The following is a 25793-nucleotide window of genomic DNA, read 5'->3' as shown; positions in this document are numbered from 1 at the left end:
TGAACTGTTACTCAATTTTTATTGTTATATTAGTAGTAGTAGTAGTAGAATATTACTTTATTTTATTTTTTTTATTTACTTCTATTTGACATTGATTTGCATAGCTTCTAAATGGTTAAGAATATTGTTGTGAAACAACTTTACACAATACAATATTATGCATCTACTAATATATTAATATGTTCTGTAGAATAGCAAGAACTGTATTTGTTACAGATTATTACCGAATTTTTGTTTTGAAAAAATATTCAATAGCTTTTAAATGATTGATCCACTTGCTTCCAGAAAACAGAACAACATTATGCATCTTTTTTTTTTATAGAATGTTTACTGACACATCTAACTGTGATTGGATTTTATGAATTTTTATGTGGAAAAAATGTAAGATGGAAAAAGTTGGGCCATTGTTCCAAAACAGATCTACTTTTACTATCTACAGTCTACTTTTGACATATTGAGCGAATGTGGAAGCCATTTTAGAGAAGTTGGTATGTAATATTTCAGCTGTAAGAGAGCAGGAACTTGGAAAACACTTGAATCATGAGTAATCTTCTCGAAATACTTCCTTAAATCCTTCCTCACCTGCGTTTCTCTTGAATCATTTTCACTCTCCATTCTTTCCGTCCTCATCTGTTTATTTTTACCCATACAACCTCATTCTTTCTCCCTTTATTCATTCTTTCTTCCACCTGTAGCTTCATCCCACACTTTATTCATTATCTTCTACCCAACTGACCACACCATGCCCCTTTTCCTGCCGTCCCCAGTCCAGTCACAGATTAGAAATCATTCAGTCAAACAAATTAAAGTTGAATTGGGATAAATAGGCATTTATATTTGCTGTTCCTGTTGCCTGGAATAATTTGCAAAATGAGCTGCTGCAACTTAAGTAGCTGATCTCTTTGGATGCTTTTGAAATGATTTTCTGTGGCTTGGTGACAGAAGCATCTGGCTGTAGATGTACAGATATTGATCCTTTTCCCATTATACATTTTATTATATTGTTTGTGTGCTTCTTTGTATGTATGGCTGCCTATTTTGGTCAAGATGCTCTTGCAAAAGAGATTTTTAATCTCAGTGTCCTTTTCCTGGTAAAATAAAGAATAAAAATAAATAAATAAATAAATAAAGTTAACAATTTGTTTATACTTGCTTGGTTAACATTGCTTGCTTGACATGCTTAAAATTAATTCACTTTAATTCACACATTTGATTTGCATATATAAATGTTTTTAACAACAAACATTGTCGCAAAGCCACTTTACAAGAGTATAAAACTTTAAATTTATCCCTAATGAGCAAGTCAGAGGTGATGAGTAAGAGTATGATAAGAGAAAGAAACATAAGAGGAACCAGACTCAAAAGGAAACTCATCGTCATCTTCGTGGCACCAGAGAACGTGATTATAATCATTTCCTTTCTGAAACTGGATAGCTTTTGAAACAGGATAGCTTTTGAAACAGTCCCTTTATAAACTATCACTGCATAAAGCACCATCCTGCTTCATTAATCTAAACTTTATTGTGAAGTGTTACTGTAGCTGTCCCTTTGCTAGCTGTCTCCAGAGTGGCATCATTCTGTTTAGAGGCAGAACTAGAAGAAAACAAACTGACAGGCTAATGCTTAGACAATGGAGCAGCTGTGGTCAAGGCCCAAGACAAATTTCCATGGCAACAGAACAACCAAATCAATCCAAATCCAGTTAGACAAATGAAAATAGGCAATCCTGACCTATTGAGTTTTCATAGCATATAAAGTACTAAAGTTCAAGGAGTTGACTAAAGTGAAGGTGTAATTTCAGGATCTGTAACTACAATATTTCTATAAGCAGCGTTCAGGATTTGTGTCTCTTTAGCAAGCCTATAGACACTAAATACAGTTTAGAATCGTAAGCTTTGTGAAACGCATATTTTACAACACAATCAAACCTCTTGATTCATCCATCGTTTTTATGTAGTGCTTATCTTAAACAGTGTCAAAGGCAACCTGGAGTCTTCACCAGAGGACTCCTTGGATGTGGCACCAAACCGTCAGGGCAAAATCACACACACTGCATACCTTTGGACTGGTGAAGTGTTTATAATGACCTCAGAAACTACAGTGACCTAATAGTTCCTCATGGGTCATTGATTGCTGTTGTAGAAAGGACATTAATCAGCTACAGTTACATTATTTTCTGTTTAGTGTCACCCAAATGAGGATGGGTTCCCTTCTGAGCCTGGTTCCTCTCAAAGTTTCTTCCTTTCCATCCCAGGGAGTTTTTCCTTGCCACCGTTGCCACAGGCTTGCTCATTAGGGATAAAATAGTCTAATTATAGAATTTAATAATTTATTCTTATTTCTAGTTAATTAGTTATTTTTTATTTTTATTATTATTTTTCATTTTCCCCTCCCCTTTCTCTGTTTTCTTCTTTTGTAAAGCTGCTTTGAGACAATGTTCATTGTAAAAGGTGCTATACAAAATAAATTGAATTAAATTGAATTGAATTGAAGAAAACTGTAACCCAGAGAAAGCCCCCAAAGCACAGGGAGAACATGCAAACTCCACACATACGGGTTGGAGGAGGGAATCAAACCCCCAAACCTGGAGATGTGAGGAATACATGCTAAACTCTACATCAACCACTCTGTTAAGGCTTAAAACAGCAAACTAATTTATTTAATGAGATCTGACTTTATAATATTTGAAAATTTATTTCAAACTGTTCTCCATTGATGAAATTATAATATTCCTTTTGAGTATATTCAAAATATTACATTTGTCATCAGTTAATGTTATTAGATTTTTAAAGTCACGACATAGAATTGTGGCACTAATACTGGACAGGCCAAAATTCAGAAAGTGAGCCAGGAATATTTAAGGACATTATCAACATTTATATTAAATACTGTCCAGTGTCACCCAATTGAGGATGAGGTTCCCTTCTGAGCCTGGTTCCTCTCAAGGTTTCTTCCTCATATCATCTCAGGTAGTTTTTCCTCACCACCGTCACCTCAGGCTTGCTCATTAGGGATAAATAGTAACTTAATGTTAAACTTCATATATATTTTTTTTTCTGTCCACAGTGAAAAGCGCTGTAGAAATAAATTGAATTGAATCGAATAATTCCAGAGATGATGGTTTTATCAGGGTATTATTATCTAAACATATAATGTTGTTGTTTTAGCTTTTGCTTGACTGTGTCATGTGAAGTTAATTCTAATTCACCAGAACTGTAGAGAAAAATAAATGAAATTACACCATAGATTTTTACTGCAAACCGCAGATATTTATATGTAGTGGATCCACCTTCACATTTAAAATTCAGGTATTGAAAGTTCATGCTTTAACGGTCAGGTAACAGAGAATTCAGGTTAACCTGTTCGCTGGTTTCTTATAGTTATTTAGCAAGAAACTCCTTAAACAAACCACACACCATCATGGAGCTACGAGGTTTCAAATTCACAAGCGAATAGACAGTACAGAAAGCAGAAAGATACCATTATCATGATAAGTGGTCCTTTATGTGGTCAGAGACCAGGGGAAAAAAGCACGCGAATTGGCCTTTTGAAAGGAACAGCACACAGAAAAATTCATAAATAATTCATATATACTGTACAGTATATATAAAGGTGACATAGCAGATGAACTTTCCACCTCACATCCCAAAGATCCTGAGCTGTGTGATGTGAGCTTCCTCCTCTGGGTTCATCAGTTGTTACCCAACGTTCCCCAAAAAAGAAAACATGCTGAGAGTGTATGTGAATGTGTGTATATGGTGCCCTCCAATGGGTAAAGAAGTTACTAAAGATCATTGCATGAATTATTAGTTTCAGGTTATGTTTAAGCATTATTGTTCTAAACTTATTGTTTTACATTGATAAAGTTTGTCACTTTTATTTTTATTTTCTACTAAACTGCTCTGTGCATGAAATTGTTTTAGCTTTAAGAATAAAAGTGACATTTCCTAGCCCAAAAATAAAACGCATGCATCATAAAGGATGGACTGGCTTTGTTTGGCCAGGATTAGATCCAGACTTGTTTACTTTTCACCCTTGGATATTTTCCCAGAATAACTGGGATGACACAACCTACATGATGAAGAAATTCTGATCATTCAGTTATACTCTTTAGTTTGGCTTCTCCCCTTAACAAGCAGAAGGAATAGCCTAATGTATTCTGACAAAACTTCAGGACATTATTAGAGCCAGCACTACTTTCAACTCTTACTATCTAGCAGGAGATTTAAATTGAACCGATCCAGAGCATCTAAGCTCAGGAACAGATTTTCACGAGAGTCCTTCAAGCTTTATATCAGAAAGACAGAAAATACTAACATCTTTGGACTCCCTGATGTCTTAATATATACATGTAAAACAGGCAGTACTTTTAATACAAGCATGTAAATATCATGGGGGAAAAAACGGTTACAGAAGGTAAACTACTGAGAAAGAAGAAAGAAAATAATTGGAATAAAGAAGAGGCATTAAGGAGACATAACTATATCTTACATAAAACACTGTACGAAAAATTGCTGTTACATTTGCTTTTATTTTCCACCCAAACCATATACAATTCACTGTGTTTGTTTTGGTCAAATGCCTAAGCAGATCTATTCACACTGTACAATGTGCGACTTGATAGGATAATGCAGTTAAAGCTCAGAAACAAGAACAGCGAATGAGGATTAGACTCATAGCTCAGGCAGTCCAGGCATGGGGAATTTTTCGGCGAAAGCCTCAACTTCTTCACGGATTTCCTTCATTCTCTTTTGGTAGTTCTCATCCTGAGCTAATTTTTCCTTGAACTCCTTCAAAGTGGCTTTGGGGTTCATGCTTGTCTGGATCTCAACAGTTAACTGAATGCCTAAAACCGAGAGACAAATTACAATAGTGTTAAAAATGCCAATATGTACCTTTCTAAATAGTATTATGCTGTCAAATATAATTAACTCACATTTGTGAATATATTCTGCAACCAAGCGGAAATCCTCCTCCACGAGCCCTCGCGACGTGAGAGCAGGAGAGCCTAAACGGAGACCGCTTGGGCGCAGGGCGCTCTTATCACCTGCCATAAACAAACAAAAACAAGTACACAAATTTACATAAATAGGGTCTGCTTTTTATAGTGTGCACATGCATGTATAAGATTTATGCATAACATCACTTGCTGTGTATTAGTATTGCAATAAACACAATTTATTATTTCTATAAAACACAGTGCTCCATAACAAGAGGAGACTTGATTTATGAAAAACACAATCACTCTGATGTACAAAAATAAAAACCTGGTGTCACCTGGGCAGGTATTCTTGTTACAAGCAATAGCGCATGCCTCCAGCACTTTCTCTGCCCTTCCACCGTCAGTTCCGTTTGGACGGAGGTCAACCAAGATTAGATGAGTATCAGAACCACCTGAAATCAGATGCAGATAAATAACATAAGTTGGCGAACTTTGCAACGCATATCTCGCCTGTCCCGAGGAAGATCAATTTCAATTTTATTATAAATTCTGCTGAGAAAAGTCTAATAAGACAACAGGTGATTCTTTGGTTCACTTAATGTGTGAAACAATCAAACAAAGACAAAGGCTGGTCTACACCAATCAGGCATAACATTATGATCACCTGCCTAATATTGTGTTGGTCCCCCTTTTGCTACCAAAACAGCCCTGACCCATCGAGGCATGGACTCCACTAGATCGCTGAAGGTGTGCTGTGGTATCTGGCACCAAGATTTTAGCAGCAGATCATTTAAGTCCTGTAAGTTGCAAAGTGGGGCCCACTTACAGGACTTAAAGGATCCTTTTGATAGATACTGACCACTGCAGACCGGGAACACCCCACAAGAGCTGCAGTTTTGGAGATGCCCTGATCCAGTCGTCTAGCCATCACAATTTGGCCCTTGTCAAACTCGCTCAAATCCTTACGCTTGCCAATTTTTCCTGCTTCTAACACATCAACTTTGAGGACAAAATGTTCACTTGCTGCCTAATATATCCCACCCACTAACAGGTGCCATGATGAGGAGATAACCAGTGTCAGTCACTTCACCTGGTCATAATGTTATGCCTGATCAGTGTTCATTTTGATTCTTCCTGCTGTTTTATAGTATGAACATACAGATCAATCATCTACAAATGTTTAAAGGTGATACGACCAACCAACAGGTGCCATGATGAGGAGATCATCAGTGTTATTCACTTCACCTGTCAGTGGTCATATTTTTATGCCTGATCGGTGTAGACATACTATGAATTTACTCCCATTAGTGAAACAGGCTTTTGTGAAGATATTTACAAGCCAGATTCTCTTGTGAGACAAGGCATATTTTTGTATTATAACATTATACAAATGTCATTAAACACTTTACATGAGTGCTTTCTACTAAATGTTTTTTTATTGTGACCGCTGATATTTAAAAAAAAAAATCTTTGCCATTGATTATACAAGTGTTTTGTTGGCAGTTAAACCATTGTATAGAAAAAAAATGACCAGCATACACTGCTCTGAAAAACTTCAGTAGTATGAAAATAAAATGACGTTAGTTGAGGCCTATTCTATAGTTAGATAAATACTAGGAAAACATTTTTTTGTGCTTTACTGGAACATTATCACCCTCACTCTCACTCGCATTTTGCATCTAGTAATGAAATCCTCCCACAGCTCCATCTGTTGATCTCCATTCCACTAGTTTAGATCCAAAATCTACAGAGCTGGCAGTTTAACTCTTAGGCTGTTATCAGTCCTGCCGTAGGCATCACATCCTTCATCCTCACTAGCTCATTGAGTTATAAAGGAGGACTCATGAGCTTTCTGTGAGTGATGTATGATCTCGGCTTCAGAATCAAATATTTTAGCTGAGCTTCCCAAGTTGTCCACATGAGCAGGTTTACAAACATAAATTCAATATTAAAGTGTGATAAGACGTACAGAAGAATTATTTTGCACATTCCCTGCACCAGTTTCGTTATTTATGTCGTCAACTGCAAAGGAGTCAACAAAAGTATGGATTTGTAGCCTGTATAATGTCAAGTATGGGAAAAAAAAAAAAAATACAACCAACTAATTTTTTATTTATTTAGTGAAAACGAATCGTGGCGCAATACCGAGTGCAGTGAAATTTAATCAGCTCTTCCGCAATATCCGTCTCATCTCTGCAAATAGAAGACAGCCTGCTACTGCAGGTAAATGATAAACATCAAGCTTACCAGTGACGATTTTGTAGCCCTTTTCCATCAGAGCCGCTGCCAAAGCCTTGCAGTTTGCCAGCACTTGTAACTGGTAGACCTTGAACTCTGGAGTCAGCGCCTGCTTCAATGCTACAGCCACGCCTATTCATCAAATCACACAAAATAAAACGTTATGAAAAGAGAGTACACTTTTACTACACTCTTCAAACATAGCATTTTAAACAGAAAATCAGAAGCATTTGTATTTATTTACTGATTTCTTAAACTGTTAACAAGTGATTTACCCCCTCAGAAAATGCTTGGTGTTCCTCATACAGCTGTGTTTGAACACACACTTCCTTCCATCAGTGACACGGTAATGTACTGTATATGTGAATAGCTACAGTATCACACAGGAGCAGTCTGAAACCTGAGCCAAAATTATCTAAAAGACTCCCTTATATAGCTGGATACAGTGTTGAGAAGAAGCCACCCCTATTTACTCACCCCTATTTTTTATCTCCTTGGTGATATGGTTATGTTTATATTAATGGTAAATGTGTGTGTGACTGTCTGGGGGAAAAACCTGTCTGATATGGCTGGGCATGATTTCTGGCAAAAAAAAAAAAAGAACTATTTTTACGTAGCTTTCTATAAAGATCACATCTGTGAGATAACGAGATAAGACAGTTTACCAAACACAAAAAAATGGCAAAAAAAAGGGCACAGGTTATAAAAAAAAAAGGAGAGTACATAGAGACCTACAGTATATTCCAGTCTATATGGATATTTGGTTTGATTTGATCCATCATACACTGATCATTATGACTACTGCCAGGTGAAGTGAAGAACACTGATGATCTCCTCATCATGGCACCTGTTAGTGGGTGGGATATATTAGGCAGCAAGTGAACATTTTGTTCGCAAAGTTGATGTGTTAGAAGCAGGAAAAATGGACAAGCGTAAGGATTTGAGTGAGTTTGACAAGGACCAAATTGTGATGGCTAGACCATCAGAGCATCTCCAAAACTGCAGCTCTTCTGGGGTGTTCCCGGGCTGCAGTGGTCAGTATCTATCAAAAGTGGTCCAAGGAAGGAACAGTGGTGAACCAGGGACAGGGTCATGGGCGGCCAAGGCTCACTGATGCACGTAGAGAGTGAAGGCTGGCCCGTGTGATCAGATCCAACAGACGAGCTACTGTTGCTCAAATTGCTGAAGAAGTTAATGCTGGTTCTGATAGGAGGGTGTCAGAATATACAGTGCAGGATGGGTCAGGGCTGTTTCGGCAGAAAACGGGGGACCAAGAGGTGGTCATAATCTTATGCCCGGTCAGTGTATAAGTTTACTATTGTTTGATTCTGATGTTTTTGTGTCTTTCTGTAGAATAGGAGAGCAATCTTTACATGCATCCCACCCCACAATTTAATTTAACAAGGTTTTAGGGAAAGCTAGTTTTGAAAGATTACTGAACCAAGACATTTACTATTATAGACGTAGTGTTGAATTTAAGCATTCTTTACAATAATACACACCTTAATGCTAGTGCCTGACATCATCTCACCTGCTGGTTGTACATTATGTATAAAAGTGGACACTGGATAAAGAACTGGCAGCGTGTTGTTTCTGAAATGATTTTTTTTTGTTTTGGTGTTACTAATTAAAACACTTGTTAAAAACTATTAAACTAACAGGACAATGTGAGTTGTTTAGTTCTCTAAATTTAATAAGAAAACTATGCCAAGGCTCCTCTTTGAGTGTAATGAAAACCTTTGAGGACAAGGCGGGACAATCCTGGAATACAATGTGTCCTCTCCAACATTATATATTTAGAAACTTTTCTATACTAAAAATCCATCAAACAAGGCAAAATGGAATACCTTTACATTGCTTGTCAGAGTTTTAGTTTGAGCTGTGAATCAGAATATAAATAAACTAAGTTTGGAGATACTAAATTAGTTACCTGCAATAGCGTGGTTATGAGGTCCACCCTGGAGCCCAGGAAACACAGCCTGATTGATCAAACTCTCCAGGTTGTAAAGAGTTTCCTTCCCTGTTTTGGCATCCACACTGCGCACACCTAATAAGTAACATGTTCACACACAGAGATCTTACACACACAGACAGAACAAACATACTTTACTGTGAAATCTTTTTCCACTTTCCCAAAGAACCAACCTTTCCTGTAAAAGATGATTCCTGCTCTGCAGCCCCTCAGGGTCTTATGGGTAGTTGTAGAAACAATGTCACAGTGATCGAAGGGGGATGGAACCACTCCGGCTGCAACCAGTCCACTAATGTGTGCCATGTCAGCCAGCAGGTAGGCTCCGTTCTCATCTGCGATCTTACGCAGCCGACCGTAATCGAGGTTACGCGAGTAGCAACTGGTACCTATGAGAATAAGACACAGAAGTTGTTCAGTTACTTGTGCAGCAATGATGTACTTCAGAACTATTTAGCTTTGTTTTATACAAAGTTCAGAAGTACACAGCTCTAAACTGTGAATGTAAACAACTGAATCAACTTTTGGCATAATAAAAGGTCATCATAAAACATTGCTTATATTACATGAGGTGTAATAAACCTTTAAGCTTAAATCATATCCCTAACAGCTAGCTCTTTATCTTAAATCAGGAGAAACTATGCAGTGTTTTTTTACATTCAGCAGCAAGCAGGAGCTGGAACTTCAGCTTATAAAATTAAAATTATAAAAATATTGGCCAAGTGATGGCCAAGGAGTGATTAAGGAAACATTACAGTGTGCCAGATACAACAACTATCAATACAAAACATTGGTGTTAATATAAATATTAGCGATTTGTCATTCATGACCAATTTGGTCATTTTGAATTGACCACGCATGCGCAACATCCTATAGGTTCTGTACGGGAAACTTGATTAGTTTATCTCCAGAGTTGTTCGTTTATCACGTGACAGCCTCATCGGCTTTGGCTATGCAGTCTGTGACGGAAACAGAAGTGAATAGTTCATCTCCTGAATCTTCAGGCCCGAGTCGTTCGTTCGTCCGTCCATCAAGTGACCACTTCCTGGATCGATATATTTGACTCGAAAAAAAGATTTATTTGTTTTGCTGAAAGTTGATTCAAAGATCCGAAGATCTCATCACTAATAAATATAATATAGAGATAAGGTGCACACACACACACTTTTCTGCATTTATCCAACATTTCCTCATTGATCCAATCCAGAATAAATGAATGATCAGAGAAAATGATAAGTTTTAGAGAGCCCATGATTCAAAAACACATGTAGAGCAACTGAGAGCTGTGTGCAAAAAGCCCAGTGCTTCAGCCATGGCTCTCTCGTGAGCCACCTCAGTGAAAGCATAGCTGTGAGCAATTTAGTTACATTCTGATGCACAGCTTTTGTTTCATTTCATGCTGTGAAGAGTCTGAATAGATCGCTCATACACTGTGTCCTTACTGAGTTTCAATTATGTGTCTATTTAACAATTTATTGAATTTAAAAAAGGAAATCTAAAGCACACATTTAGGCAATGATTATTTTTGCTTTATCAGAAATGTACTGCATCAGTGTATTTAAAATGCATCAAATTTGATTTTTCAAAGCAGGTCATCAGTAAGGACTTCTTTCAGTCATAGTTTTCTTCTTTCTGCCATTGTTTTCTTTCCCAAATCATCCTGTTTATAATGTTGCTGCAATAACAAACCTGCAATGATCAGTTTTGGGTGGAAGAGGCGAGCATTTTCCTCTAGTCGGTCGTAATCAATGTAACCGGTCTCTTGGTTGACCTAAAAATAAAAAAGTAACGTAAATTATCCTGCTAATAATGATGAAGGTTAAGCAATATTAAGCCTTATAAATGAATAGATACCTTGTACGGCATAGACTCAAAGAAAATGGAGGTGGCGGAAATTTTTTTCTTGTCCGTCATAAACCCATGGGTCAAGTGGCCACCATCAGGGAGATCCAGACCCATGATCCTGCCATGAGGCTCCACTACTGCTGTGTACACCGCAAAGTTGGCAGGTGACCCTGAACACAACATGTCCATGAGAAACATTTGATACTCAGCAGATCAAGAGTTCAAAACATGAAATACTCAAACATACCAGAATAAGGCTGCACATTTACACCCCATTTCTCCGGGTCAAGGCCATAAACCTTCAACGCTCTTTGCTGACAGAGACGCTCCAGTTCATCCACGTGTTCCGTGCCACCATAGTATCTAAAGTGAATTTTTGCCAAGAGAAGGTGTTTAGAATTCCAACATACAATATACGGTAAATACGTCACATCTTTACATCAGACCTTTAAATATAGCAGATTTACCTCTGGCCAGGATATCCTTCTGAATATTTGTTGTTCATACACGAGCCCAGAGCTTCCAAAACAGCGCGGCTTGTGAAGTTCTCAGATGCGATGAGCTCTAAACCGTTCGTCTGTCTCCTCTTCTCCTTCTTAATGATCTCGAATACCTTTAGACATGTTTGAAGCGGACACAAAATTTCGTTTAACACTTATGCTTAACGCAAAGTATTAAAAAACACTACACTTACACAGGAACATACCTCAGGGTCGTTGGTGCTCAGTGGTTCCTGCAGCATCCTGTTGTGAGTCTCCCACGTACCCTTGTCAATGGAACAACCGTTCTGTGCCATGTTCTTTAAATAAATACATAATATTAAAATTACAAAATACAATAAATTCTCAAAGTTTTCATCGTCTACCAGAGTTCAACTGTTAGATCATCTGAATTTTCCAAGATTTGCGGTGACTGAAGTTCTGCACCTTAACTATATGGCCAAAAATATGCGGACACCTGACTTTCACACCCACGTGTGTTGTTGAACAAATCATTACAGACTGATCCCCTTTACTGTCATTATAATCTTAGTTCTTCTCTTCAGATGTGGTGTTCAGTGGGGTTGAGTCAGAGTCAGGGCTCAGTGCAGGACACTCCAAATCTTCCACTCCAACCTTCTCAAACCATGTCTTCATGGAGCTCTGTGCTTTGTGTACAGGGGCATTGTCATGGGGAACAAATATGGGTGTGATAATCAAGGGTCCACAAACATTTGGCCATAGCACATACCCTAGGAGGCAAATAACCTTCATGTGATTTGCCAGCACGAGAAAACACCCATGTGATTTACATAGAGCGGGGACTCTAATGTTTAACCACGCCCCCATGGACTCATTAAGTAGCTAACAATCACAGATTTACAAACACACACTGGCTGTAAGTTGTTCTGTTAAAGGATCTGGGCATGTTTTCTAAAGACACACACGTGGACTTTACATCGTAATAAAAATGCCTAGAAGTTGTTTAGCTCCAGAGAAGGGAAATAGTAAAGATACAGCATGCAAAGACTTTTAAAACAACTTCAAACTTTACGGCACATATAGGGTCGGGGTGCACAAACTTTTGCACATATGCTGCAAAGGAACTTCTTGTCTGAATAGTTTGTTGAGCTGAATTTCTTTTATGATTAACCATTAGCAGAGGGAGTTTCTTCTTCTCTTAGTGATAGACGACGCAGTGCTTTCTGGAGGCTCAGACTGTTTGGTTTAATAAATCAGTCAGAAAACAGACTTGGATTTAAGTAGATATGAGATCAGACATGGCCTCGTTTCTGGGTTAGATGATGATGATGATGCAACTGCAGCAGGCGTGCTGTGAACAACCTCAGAGCAATCATTCAACCACAGAGGCAATGAACAGCTATATGGTCGGTGAACTCGAGCAAAAAATATATATATCTTTATTAATTCACTGTTTTATTCACCACGTGTTGATAAATCTAACTAACTCTAATGCAACTCGGTGAGCTAGGCTACCCTACGGTAACTTTGCGAACATTAATCACCTGGATTTAACCCAGTTTAGAGCATTAGTTTCCGAGAGAGTTGCATGCATAATGTGTGCTATTTGTTTATGAAAATTAGACCGAATTTAAACATTTTAATAAGCAATATTACAACAATCAATGAAACACCTTACCTTTACCACTCAAAGAGGACAGCAGTCGCAGGGATTATGTGTGCTTTTGACGCAATGAAGTCAGGATTCAAAGTCCAGGAAAGTTTTGGAGAGAAAGTGTCTCTTCTCACTAGATAAGGCTCTGCTTTAATGTCAGTGCACGCGGCGCGCGAGCACCTCGACTGAGGGGCGGAGTGAACCTGTCAATCATTAAATCTAGGATTTATCCAACTTCTTATTACATCAGACTCGACTTTAGTTTCGTAAATTCAGTTCTGAAAACGCACGATGTGATCTACTCGTGAAGTGTAATAATTCTTTATCTTTTATCTATTTCCAGCAGCATCCAGTGACACCAATTCCCGCTCAAATGTGCTATTTAAAACAAACAAAACAACAACAACAAGTGTTCTCCAAATCTACAGAAAAATAGAGGTGAAATACTCGAAATGAGCTGTAACATGCACTGGAGAATGAAGGGTGTTGTGGCAAAGTCTATTAACTTTAACTCCAAGTCAGTTCCAGCCGGAACTATATGTAGGCAGCACAACGAGAACGGACACAATATCAAACGGACCACGAAGAGATTTATTTTAATCCGAAACACTTAGCGCTGGATGACATCTGCATTCATTGTGTATAAAGTTAACACCTTTTCAACTTTTCTAATGAATTTTCCCCTTCATAAGGCGTTAATCAGTCGAGTAAAATAAAAATCTCTCTGTGGTCCGTACTCAGATGTGCTACTTACATATAGTTCCGGCTGGATGACACGGACGTTAAATGAAGAAGCTCTCTTTTCTTTCTCTGAATCATTTTATCTATATGTTTAAAGGCTTTATATAATACTGTTGCTGTAAATAGACAAGAATGTAAATTAACGTCAAATATATCAGACAAATTGTTTATGACCAATGATTAATTATTCAACAAACCTGAGCTAATACTAAGCTTTATATAAGTCCCTGTATGCATCTTTAGAATACGTGTCCAGTAGGTTTGAATAACAAAACTTTAACAACACATTACGACCGGCCAATGAAAACTGTGATTAATAGATACTAACAATTATTAGCAGTTATATTACTATTATTGTCCCCGCCCACTACGCGATTCTCCTTCTTCAGATCAGGGGGCGTGGCTAAAACTCAGAATCCCCGCCCCATAAAAATCACATGAGCGTTTTCCCGCGCTGTCGAATCAAACGAAAGTTATTTACCTACTGGGGTATACTACACTATATGGCAAAAAGTTTTGGGACACTCTTCTAAATCACTGAATTAAGGGCTTGGGCTTGGGCTTGGCCCTGGCCCCTTAGTTCCAGTGAAAGGAACGCTTAATGCTTCAGCATACCAAGACATTTTGGACAATTTCATGCTCCCAACTTTGTGTGAACAGTTTGGGGATGACCCCTTCCTGTTCCAACATGACTGCACACCAGTGCACAAAGCAAGGTCCATAAAGACATGGATGAGTTTGGTGTGGAGGAACCTCACCTCAACCTGATAGAACACCTTTGAATTGAATTAGAAGACTGCCAGAGACTGAGAGCCATGGTCAAAACTGGGACGTCTGCTTTTACATGCACATGAATGTAATATGGAGTTGGTCCTCCCTTTGCAGCTATAACAGCTTCAACTCTTCTGGGAACGCTTTCCACATTTCCACGCTTTCCGCTTGTTTATGACAATTTTTGACCATTCCTCTAGAAGCACATTTGTGAGGTCAGGGACTGATCAGGTCTGGCTCGCAGTCTCCGCTCTAATTCATCCCAAAGGTGTTCTATCTGGTTGAGGTCAGGACCCTGTCTGAAGTTCCTCCACATCAAACTCGCTCAACCATGTCTTTGTGGACCTTCATGTTGGAACAGGAAGGGGTCATCCCCAAACTGTTCCCACAATGATGGGAGCATGAAATTGTCCCAAATGTCTTGGTATGCTGAAACACTAAGCGCTCCTTTTTCTGGAACTAAGGGGCCAAGCCCAACCTCTTAAAAACAACCCCTGAATTCAGTGATCTGGAGGTGTTTCCCAAAACCTTTGGCAACATAGTGAATATGTCCAAAAGTATACAGACACCTGACTATATACAGCCATATGTGGTTAACCCAGCAGCCCCGCCCCAATTGTTGCCCAGACCTCCTCACCCAACATCAGTGTCTGATCTCAGTAATGTTCTTGGAACTGCATGAACACAAATCCCCACAGACACACTCCAACTATCTAGTGGAAAACCTTCCCAGATGAGTGGAGCTTGTTATAACAGAAAAAGGTCAGGTGATCTGTCAGCTGTCCTTACATACTATAGTGTAAATTTCAAGAAATTAAAATGATTCACAAACCGTCTTCCATTTTACTTTATTTCCTAAAATTCCTGTACAAAAATGTATAGTGGTCAGAGGCTCTTTTTTTAAATGAACATATTGTCACTTTATTAGAACAATCTCTGTAATATGTTAATCAAGCGTGAAGTAACCCGGTGAATATACTGTTCTCGTGATAATGGTGGCTGAGTTCAGCAGAAGGCTATGCATTAATGAATAAAAATGAAAATGGCAAATAAAGATGTCTTGTGGGATTCACCAATAGAGAGAGAGGTGTACAGAGAGAGCCAGACTAGAGACTATATCTCAGAAGTAGTAGGAATTGTGATGGTTCACTGATACTCACCTTTGTTAATGCAAGTAAATAACTTTTCTGTTGTTCATATACATATATATTATTTATTTATTTTTATCATTAAATAACTATCTATGCATTGCCATGTAGCTACATTGCAGGAAACACCCTGCCCTACTCATGAGCATCAGTTACCGACTTTCAGGGTTAGCACAGAGAATGCATAAATATCCCTTATCCATGAAATGTTCCATTGTAACTTCTTACAAAGCAAAACACACAATTACAATCAAGCCTGTCCTCGAAAATAGACTATATATATTTGTATACTGCAGTTCTTTAAACCATTTCTGACTTTATTATCATTTCAGCGATAGCGTATGAAGTCCTTTTGCTGCTGCCACTGCTGCCTGTGCTGCTTCTTTCGCTACAACACACACACACACACAAAAAGAAACAGGAATAATAACAATAGTGCTTATAACATACAGTAATCATATAATAAGCAGGAAGCCTCATACAATACTGTTCCAGGGAAAAGAAACATACCTTTCCTTTCCTCTTCTTTTTTCTTCGCGGCCTCTTCACGTTGCTTTCGGATTATCGCCAGCCGAGCTAAGTCTGCTTTGGCTTGATCCGTCTTCCCTGCTAAATGCATCTTCATGTATCTTTCTTTGGCCTTTTGCTTTTCTATCTCCTCCCTGAAATGTTGATCAGGCAGAGATGTTCATATAAAACCATGTCCTGCTCTAAACTCTGACAGAAATCTTTTCCATTCGCATTTACAAACCAGATTTATGTCAACAGGAGAGAAAGACTCTGTGCTTCACAGCCACTAATATTTGCTATACCCACATTGACAGCTCTTACCTCTCTCTTCTAGAAAGCTGTTTGGGTCCCTCGAGTTCTATATCTGTTACTTTCTTGGTTTTCTGAGCAGCACGATTTGGGTTTTCAATTTCGATTAATCCCTCCACACCTTTTCTCCTCTGTGACAAAGAAGGATAAATTCAAATGAAATAAAAATAATAGCAATAATAATAATTTTTTTAAAAATCCATGCAAAATGGTGGACTGCTGGTAGTAGGATACACACCATCACAAATGTGCTATTCTATAGAAATAAAGGGTGTGACAGAGTGGAAATCTTGTAGAGAAATCCTGAAATCCAATCTATTTGTGTAACCTTATAGTCTTAGATCGGAAAGAACAGAAATATTGGCAATGACACTTTAACATGATGAGTTCCTCTCCACCTACAGACATACACGTCACAACCTCATTACAAACATGACCACCTGCACTCCCTCATTCCTCACTCACCCTCCTTCTGATCATCTGTATTTAATTAGTATGGTCTGTGTGCAAAGCTTCTTAGTTTCAGTTTAAAATTTGTGAAGTATAGGTTCAGTTTTCTTGTTTCCGTGACATTTTACAAGTCCGTCATTCTGCTGTTGATTGACTGGTGAATATTTTGTTCTAGGGCAGCATGGTGGCTTAGTGGTTGCCTCACAGCAAGAAGGTCCTGGCTTCGAATCCTTTTACCCAATGTGAGCTGGTATAGGCTCCAGTAGATCCCCGTGACCCTGATTAGGAATAAAGCGGGTATAGAAAATGGATGGATGGATGTTTTGCTCTAGACCATGTTTGTGCCTTTTATATCTGGAACCAGTTAGTCCAACCTGTGCCTCTTCTGACCTTGTTCTGCACCTAACATCTGTCTTTTTATTTTATGTTTTTTGCTGTGCCTGTTTTTGATAACTGTTTCCATTATTTTGACCCGTTTCTATTTTTGTGTATCCGTATTTTTTTCACAGATACACAGCCTTAGTTTCCCCACTGTTACCCAATCAGGTTGTGTCCCAAATGACATACTATGCACTTACACTATTCACTATGTACTCTACCATCTAGTAGATAGAGATAGATAGATAGATAGATAGATAGATAGATAGATAGATAAAATTACAATTTTTTTAAATAAAAATGTCTTTCATTACAAAAAAAGTGTATGAACTTTAGAAGGATAATATCACCTCAGATGGGACAATAATCAAATCAAGCAAAGCACGCAATATTTGGAGAAGCCTGCAATTTTTCCAAGATTTTCCACAAATATTAGCCAAGACGTGTCGTGTGACATCATCACAACACGCAGTCATCAACTCCTGTGCGTCAAACACGAGTCGATAAGTCGATAGCATATCAAATGTATGCAAGGTGTGTAATGCACATAATGCGTATTTATACTAATAATGGTGTAGAATAGTGCGCGAGTATGAGATTTGGAATGCACCTTTATTTTTACGCACCTTCATATGGTGTAGATATTGTCAATAGTGTGAGTCGTGTGTTCACAATGAAAGGAAGAAGAACACTTCATGTATCTGGATGATGCACTTATTCAACTGAAAAACCCAAGTATGGAATGTTGGACACTTCATGCACTCAGCTCTCACAGCTTTCCTTATGTAGAGGAAGAGGGGCAGGGCTAGAAGAAGCTTTCCAGATGGTCAACAACACCTTTCCAGAGTGGACAAGATGTCTTACAAACGTCTCTTAAATGACCCACATTATGTGATTTATTTTGTATTGTGTTTTATTCTGACACTATTTGCATCAAATTGCACATAGTGCATAGTGTGTAGTACATCACTGCCTTCTTATTTACTTAACCAAATTATTTAGGTTTAGGTATTTACTATTTTAGATGTAGGATGTGCATAAAGCTGTTATGGGTGTCAAACCAATCCCTTTTAACTAAATGGAGGGAAAAAAAATCTAATTTTAATCTGATCCATTTCATTGTTTTTAGGCTTTTGTTAATGAAATGTTATGAAGTTCAGCTCAAAGGAGCATTTAGTAATTAAAAGATCAGGCAAGGCTTACTTGAGAGCTTTCATCATCACTGTCCTCTGAACCTGATCCTGCAAACTTGTCGTCCTTCTGATTATCATTCACTGCTGCTCCTTCTTCCTCCTCTTCCTCATTCTGGAAAGAAATATATACACAAACAGATTGTACCAGATAAAAATAAAGGAGCAGGTGATGTTTCCAATCTTCAACACTCCAGTTTCATTGAGCCTGTGGCCACTCTAGCTTCAGATTCCTGATCTTGGAGTGAAACCCAATCTGCTTTTCTGCTGTTGTAGCTCATCTGCCTCAAGGCTTGGCATGCTGTGTGTTCTGTGAAACTTTTCTGTCCACCGTGTATGTAATGAATGCTTATTTGTTAGTTACCATATAATTCCTTTTAGAATAAAGCACTTTGTCCATTCTCCTCTCACCTCCCTAATCAACAAAGGTTTTTATGGAAACCTCCCATTGTGAGATATTTTGTGAGATGAGTTGCTCAGGAGCTCCTGGTTACTCAACTCCAACTGACTGTTTATGACTGTAGAAAGGACATTATTTATAATCACACTCTCCAGTGTTTATAATGATTTATAATCACACTCAACTAGGGTTTATAATAATTTATAATAATTTATAATCACATACTCCAGTGTTTATAATCATTTATAATCACACTCAACTATTGTTTATAGTCATTTATAATCACACTCTCTGGTGTTTATAATCATATATAATCACACTCTCTGGTGTTTATAATCATTTATAATCACACTCTCTGGTGTTTATAATCATTTATAATCACACTCTGTTGTCATCCAAATCAGCATGAGGTTCCCTTTTGAGTCTGGTTCCTCTCAAGGTTTCTTTCTTTTACATCTAAGTGAGTTTCTCCTTGCCACAGTCGCCTCAGGCTTGCTCATTAGGGATAAATACAAATAAATTTAAATGTACACCAATCAGCCATAACATTATGAGCAGTGACAGGTGAAGTGAATAACACTGATGATCTCCTCATCATGGCACCTGTTAGTGGGTGGGATATATTAGGCAGCAGGTGAACATTTTGTCCTCAAAGTTGATGTTAAAACAAGGAAAAATGGACAAGCGTAAGGACCAAATTGTGATGGCTAGGCGACTGGATCAGAGCATCTCCAAAACTGCAGCTCTTGTGGGGTGTTCCCGGTCTGCAGTGGTCAGTATCTATCAAAAGTGCTCCAAGGAAGGAATAGTGGTGAACCGGTGACAGGGTCATGGACGGCCAAGGCTCACTGATGCACGTGTGGAGTGAAGGCTGGCCCGTGTGATCCGATCCAACAGACGAGCTACTGTTGCTCAAATTACTGAAGAAGTTAATGCTGGTTCTGATAGAAAGGTGTCAGAATACTCAGAGCATCAGAGTTTGTTGCATATGGGGCTGCATAGCCGCAACCACTCACGGTGCCCAGGTGGTCATAATGTTATGCCTGGTCAGTGTAAGTCTAATATTAATCGTGAACTTTTTGTACCACATGTTCTGTAAAGCTGCTTTGAGAAAATGTCCATTGTTAAAAGCGCTATACAAATAAAATTGAACTGAATTGAAAAATCCTACTGGTTCCTACTAAACTGGACAGTGAGCGTCCAAATCACATTCTTAAAATCTTAAACATCTTATTATATTCTAATCACAACTATTTCACACAACTTAATGCGCTATGACTCTTATTAGATGTAAACATTACCTTTTTCCGGTCTTTCTCAGCCTTCATCTGGGCATCTATCTCTTCAGGACTGGTGTACGTTCTCATTCGACCCTTATGTCCACCTTTCTTCCCTGGAAACAGACACATTTTACACACATTGCTTTTCCTATACTGCACTTTCCACTTTTATCTACCAAGATCTTTATTAATAAAAACCTAACAAAGTACTGCTCAATACATGTCAAATTAGGTGGATGATTTAAAAAAAGGCCTGAGCAAAAATACGGAACTTCCCCTAAAGCACCTGTGACGTAACATATGACATATAAACAGCTGATATATTATTACCAGTGAAACATGTATAGGAACTTTTTAAGCCGAGTATTGACTACTCTGGTGAAGTTCTGTAGTAATGAAAAAGAAACAATTTTTCATTTCTTTCTTTCATTGCATTTATACAAAAATATTTTGGGTTGATGTTGAGAATTTTATTACAAGAAAACTTAACACAGTTGTTAAACTGGGTGGGTCTGATATATAACAATATATCTTAATGATTATGGGATAGAAAAGGATAAAGTGTACAGCTCTGGAAAAAAATAAGAGACCACTGCAAAATAATCAGTTTCTTATGTTTTTTTCTTCCAGGTTCATGTATTGGTGAGATGAACAATTTTGTTTCATTTTTTGTGTACTGCTGACAATATTTCTCCTAAATATAACCATTGTTATTTAGAGTGTATATTTAAAGGAAACGACAACACATGAAAATAACCCAAGATCATGCAGTATTTGCAGAGCTTTAATAACTCAAATAAAACAAAATGCAAATCATTTGTAAACAAATTGTGTTAATGCTTTGGCTAAATAACATAATAACAGTATTTGGTGGAATAACCCCGATTTGCATGCGTTTTGGCTCCATGATCTCATGATGTTTCTCACATTGCTGTTGGGGAACTTTATACCACTCTTTTTGCAAAAAAGCAAACAGCTCAGCTTTGCTTGATGGTTTGTGAGCATCCATCTTCCTCTTGATGACATTCCAGAGGTTTTCAATAGGGTACAAATCTGGAGATTGGGCAGTGGTCTCTTTTCCAGAGCTATATATTATTCATTTACTGAAATTGTAATGGGGAAGTTTCAAATACACAAAATGAAGTGGTTGGAATTCGGTAAGCCAAATTTCTTTCATTTTATCAACGAATTGAAACAATACTGCAATAAGGTATGTAAATGTAAAGCAAACCAAAAAAAGGCTTTCAGGACTTCTAATATTATCTGCAAATTTGAAATAAACAAGTAAACTGTACCGTCCTTATAATATTTTTTTTTTGTTTTCTTTATTCCTCTGGCTAAATTTTATTTTACTTGTAATCTTGTGTATTGAAGTCATTTATATACAACACTGTATTTCTCTTGTTATATATGTTCATATGCAAAGAAAAACAAATATCATTATTATTACAGGTAGGTGTTAATAATTCACTAGTTATTACATTGTTATTACATCATTATTATTAGTAGTAGTAGTGGTAGAAGTAGTAGTCGTAGTGTTAATCTGCTTGTCTAATATAACTGAATTAGTGTCACTCAAAATCAGAGCAGTGTCTTACCTCCTTTAGGCATGATGATGTTTAGATGATAGATAATGAGAAGAATCTCAGTTTAGGAAACCTGATAATAAAGTGAAACTACGGCTAGCTCTAGCCTACTGGCTAAGTTGCTAACAATAGCCCAAGTTTTATGTAACCAACTCTAGAAGTATAATAAAAGTTGGGAGTATCAATGACTAATCACTTATGATACTGAAATACAAAAGAAACAAACGATCATGTCTAATTCTCTTCAAAACAGTAAACACCAGCCAACGACAACTCTAAAATAAATCAGTCTCTTGTTTGTTTGTTTTTTAACAGGCATTTCTCCGGGACACCTAACCTGATGCAATATGGCAAAATCAACACAGCGGTTATTTATAACCCGCGTTTACTAAAATGACATTTCTTTACCGTTGTTGTTACCGATTAAGTGTCGAAAAAAAATGTTCAATCCACCTCTTTAACACGTATGTTTTATTCCAGCATGTTTAGCAAACGGACAACTTGCGTTTTATTATTATTATAATTTTTTTCAGACGCAAAGCAGGACCTCGTCTGTGACGTCAACAAAAAGCGACGGAACGATCCTGTGCTGAAACACAGCGCGTAAACAACCGAGATATTCTTTTTAACCTGAGATTTTTCTTTTTTTAAATTGATTTGAAGTCATGCCCAAAGTAAAAAGAAGCAGAAAGCCACCACCAGACGGCTGGGAGCTGATCGAGCCTACTCTTGATGAATTAGATCAGAAAATGAGGGAAGGTAAGGACAGACATGGCTCTCGTGTGGACGCGTTACGCTAGCTGAGCAACCAGAGCGCGCTATTGTTGGAACAGTTTAGCGCAGAGGACATTAAATTAATTACCTTCTGGCTATTAATACTATTTAATATAAGTGTTGTTCAGGTGTTTATGATTGTAATTCACAGCTGAAACCGAGCCTCATGAGGGCAAACGGAAAGTTGAGTCCCTTTGGCCAATATTCAGACTTCATCACCAGCGAAGCCGCTACATTTTCGACCTGTTTTACAAAAGAAAAGCAATCAGCAGAGGTAATCTCACCCACCCAGTCTCCCCTGTCTAGCTGGCTTTCAAGTGAACTCAATCTGTACGGTATTAATAGCTTTTTGGTGTTTTGTGTTCATGTGGTTGCAGAGCTCTATGATTACTGTATAAGGGAAGGCTATGCCGACAAGAATCTCATTGCAAAGTGGAAGAAGCAGGGCTACGAAAACCTGTGCTGTCTTCGCTGCATTCAGACACGGGACACCAACTTTGGAACGAATTGCATATGCAGAGTGCCGAAAGGCAAACTGGAAGTGGTAAGATCACATAAAGGCCTTAAAGGGCATCTGACCATCACACCCACATGTGGCTTTCCACCCCAAACTGTTGATTCAGGAAGGGCATCCGGTGTAAAACCTGTGCCGAATCAAAACATGCGGGCTAAATGATCCGCTGTGGTGACCCCAGATAGGGAGCAGCCGAAAGAACAAATTGGTCTAGAATTTGTATGAATTTTTCTTCACTGGAACTCAAACACAATGACAATGCCACTATACACCGGTTGTGGGCTGTCAGAGCCAGCAAGGCCTTCTCTGCTGGCCTAAACAGCAGTGATCTGAATCACTGACTTGCATTTTAATATATTTTCCCATGAATGTGTATTAAATTATTCCCAATAGTCTATTCTCTACATTTCATAGCTTTTCTCTTGGTTGCACTGCTTCCTGTAGTGTATATTTATGATAAGAGTATTTATCCAATCATATTTCAGCCAGTGGCTGACATCATTTGTTGCCAGGGTTAAAGAAATCTGCCTTAAGGCCTTCAGAATCAGGTGCCCGTAGCTTAAAATAAGTGGCAATGAAATCGTTACATTAACCAATCAGATTTCGAGTTGGCGTCACTGGGGCCATCTAGCAGGTATACGATTACGTGAGCTATTTCCCGTCCTTTGATTGGATAACTGGAGCAGCGAACCGCACAAACTAAATAAAATATATATATTTTAACTCACAATGGCTGACAGAGGAGAAGAAATTGATTTGGTCACAGACATCCTTACAAATGCATTTTTAAGGTGGTGTGAAATACTGTAGCCTAATTTCATTTTTACTTTGCTATTTAATGGGTGATTAGTATCTACTGCCGTGGCATCATAATGATGGTATAGAGGTGGATTCATTCAGGAAGGACATCAGTGAAGGCATAGGTGTGAAATACACGGCCTGCCACTGCTGTACACAAAGCACAGAGCTCCATGAAGACATGGTGTGAGAAGGTTGGAGTGGAAGAACTGGAGTGTCCTGCACTGAGCCCTGACTCTGACTCAACCCCACTGAACACCTTTGCGATGAACTAGAAAACCGACTGAACCCCAGACCTCCTCACTCTTACATCATCAGTGTCATCAGTGTCTTACATCATCTCACTAATGCTCTTGTAGCTGAATGATCACTATCCCCACAGTCACGCTCTAATATCTAGTGGAAAACCTTCACAGAATAGAAGAGTGAAGATTAATATAACAATAAAAGGGGAATAAATCTGGAATGGGAAGTTCACTGAACCCCTTTGGGATGAACTAGAACACCGCCTGAACCCCAGACCTCCTCACTCTTACATCATCAGTGTCACAGTAAATTTAGACGAAATCTGAAATGCGAAGTTCATATAGCATGTATGAGTGTGATGGTCAGATGTCCACAAACTTTTAGGCATGTAGTGTATTTTAAAGCAAGTCACCCTTATTCACTTTAAATGTTTTTCTTCTAATTATTTACAATTGAGGCACAAATTATTGTCATGTCTGTTCAGTTAGCATTCTCTCTCTTCCTCATAGGGTCGTATCATTGAGTGCACTCACTGTGGATGCAGAGGATGTTCTGGATGATCCAGTTCAAGACCTGCTGTTGGGACTGACTCATTATATTGTACCCTATGTGCTTTTATGATTTGTTTGTGAATATTTTTTTCATTCCAGATATTTTTCCTTTACTTTATTGTGTGAAAATTCAGTTTTCATTAAACTTTGTGCCATCTTTAATTTGGTTGTCTTTGACTGGTTGTTTATTTTTATTTTCTTATTTTATAATTGCATGGTTCTCACCAACTCTGTAAATAAATAACCTAAGGTTGACCAAAAAAATTGTTTACAAATGGATAGCCTTCAACATGGTCAGTAATCTTCCCATGAGTGATTGTACCTGCAAAGTCCAATGTCTAGACTGTTACATACAAATAAAAACCCTTCATGTGATCTACAGGTCTCTGTAATCACATTAAATGTTTTTGTTCACAACAGATCAATCAGAATAAGACTGAACTTAGAGTAATAGCTATCATGGCTGGGAGGCTAGGAAAAAGCCTTCTGTCTGAAGAGAATATGGAGCATGAGGGTTTTGATTTGCAAAACTGCATCTGAACAAACCACAAAATCTCATTTGGACTGATGAGACTAAGTGGAAATCTTTGGTCATCATACACAGCAACCAAACACAGCGTATCATCACCTCATACGCTGTCCAGCATGGTGGTGGAGTGAGGGAGGGGGGATGATTTGAGCTTGTTTTGCAGCAACAGGACCTGGGAAACATTGAGACAAAGACATTCTGAGACAAATTTGAGGCTGTTTTTGCAGCAGCCTAGGTTGGGCAGAAGCTCAGTGAATTCAAGCATGGTGCCATGATAGGTTGCCACCTGTGCAATAGTTCCATTCATGAAATGTCCTCACTACTAAATATACCATGGTCAACTGTTAGTGGTATTATAACAAAGTGGAAGCAACTGGGAACAACAGCAACTCAGCCACATGGTAGGACATGTAAAATCACAGAGTGGGGTCAGCGCATGCTGAGGCACACAGTGCACAGAAATCACCAACTTTCTGCAGAGTCAGTAGCTACAGACCTCTAAACTCTGT

At 38.2% G+C, this 25793-nt stretch overlaps 3 protein-coding genes across 3 annotated transcripts; 1 reads left to right on the top strand and 2 right to left on the bottom strand.

Annotated features, from left to right (window-relative positions):
• Positions 1-4511: 4511 nt before the first annotated feature.
• shmt1 (serine hydroxymethyltransferase 1 (soluble)) lies at positions 4512-13445 on the bottom strand. Its single transcript, XM_058378421.1, has 12 exons — positions 13134-13445; positions 11701-11793; positions 11462-11607; positions 11242-11357; positions 11004-11164; positions 10839-10920; positions 9326-9538; positions 9111-9227; positions 7190-7312; positions 5278-5394; positions 4937-5047; positions 4512-4846 (listed from the first exon to the last, which is right to left on the bottom strand). Exons 2-12 carry the CDS (start codon positions 11788-11790, stop codon positions 4674-4676), a joined length of 1449 nt encoding a protein of 482 aa, XP_058234404.1. The 5' UTR covers positions 11791-11793; positions 13134-13445; the 3' UTR covers positions 4512-4673.
• A 2007-nt stretch (positions 13446-15452) lies between these two features.
• On the bottom strand, positions 15453-22160 carry pdap1b (pdgfa associated protein 1b). Its single transcript, XM_058378234.1, has 6 exons — positions 21885-22160; positions 20308-20399; positions 18620-18721; positions 16601-16719; positions 16280-16431; positions 15453-16157 (listed from the first exon to the last, which is right to left on the bottom strand). The coding sequence occupies exons 1-6, from the start codon at positions 21895-21897 to the stop codon at positions 16093-16095; spliced, it is 543 nt and encodes a 180-aa protein (XP_058234217.1). The 5' UTR covers positions 21898-22160; the 3' UTR covers positions 15453-16092.
• A 241-nt stretch (positions 22161-22401) lies between these two features.
• On the top strand, positions 22402-24917 carry bud31 (BUD31 homolog). Its single transcript, XM_058378235.1, has 4 exons — positions 22402-22631; positions 22798-22920; positions 23024-23190; positions 24714-24917. The coding sequence occupies exons 1-4, from the start codon at positions 22538-22540 to the stop codon at positions 24762-24764; spliced, it is 435 nt and encodes a 144-aa protein (XP_058234218.1). The 5' UTR covers positions 22402-22537; the 3' UTR covers positions 24765-24917.
• The last annotated feature ends 876 nt before the right edge of the window (positions 24918-25793 follow it).

This window comes from Hemibagrus wyckioides, linkage group LG24 (genome assembly GCF_019097595.1).
Source record: "Hemibagrus wyckioides isolate EC202008001 linkage group LG24, SWU_Hwy_1.0, whole genome shotgun sequence".
NCBI lineage: Eukaryota > Metazoa > Chordata > Actinopteri > Siluriformes > Bagridae > Hemibagrus > Hemibagrus wyckioides.
Note: the sequence above shows the minus strand (reverse complement) of the source record. Positions and strands in the feature narration are given on the sequence as shown.

What these genes read in the sequence shown, in the direction of transcription:
- shmt1 (XM_058378421.1), bottom strand. Translation starts at nt 11,790, where the DNA reads ATGGCACAGAACGGTTGTTCCATTGACAAGGGTACGTGGGAGACTCAC. An exon ending in GAAGGATATCCTGGCCAGAG is followed by an intron (nt 11,358 to 11,461) that starts GTAAATCTGCTA and finishes AATTCACTTTAG; the next exon opens with ATACTATGGTGGCACGGAAC. An exon ending in TGCAGAATATATTCACAAAT is followed by an intron (nt 4,847 to 4,936) that starts GTGAGTTAATTA and finishes TCTCGGTTTTAG; the next exon opens with GCATTCAGTTAACTGTTGAG.
- pdap1b (XM_058378234.1), bottom strand. An exon ending in CAGCTTTCTAGAAGAGAGAG is followed by an intron (nt 16,432 to 16,600) that starts GTAAGAGCTGTC and finishes TCAACATTTCAG; the next exon opens with GGAGGAGATAGAAAAGCAAA. An exon ending in AAAAGAAGAGGAAAGGAAAG is followed by an intron (nt 16,158 to 16,279) that starts GTATGTTTCTTT and finishes TGTGTGTTGTAG; the next exon opens with CGAAAGAAGCAGCACAGGCA.
- bud31 (XM_058378235.1), top strand. Translation starts at nt 22,538, where the DNA reads ATGCCCAAAGTAAAAAGAAGCAGAAAGCCACCACCAGACGGCTGGGAG. An exon ending in AGATCAGAAAATGAGGGAAG is followed by an intron (nt 22,632 to 22,797) that starts GTAAGGACAGAC and finishes TGTAATTCACAG; the next exon opens with CTGAAACCGAGCCTCATGAG. An exon ending in AAGAAAAGCAATCAGCAGAG is followed by an intron (nt 22,921 to 23,023) that starts GTAATCTCACCC and finishes ATGTGGTTGCAG; the next exon opens with AGCTCTATGATTACTGTATA.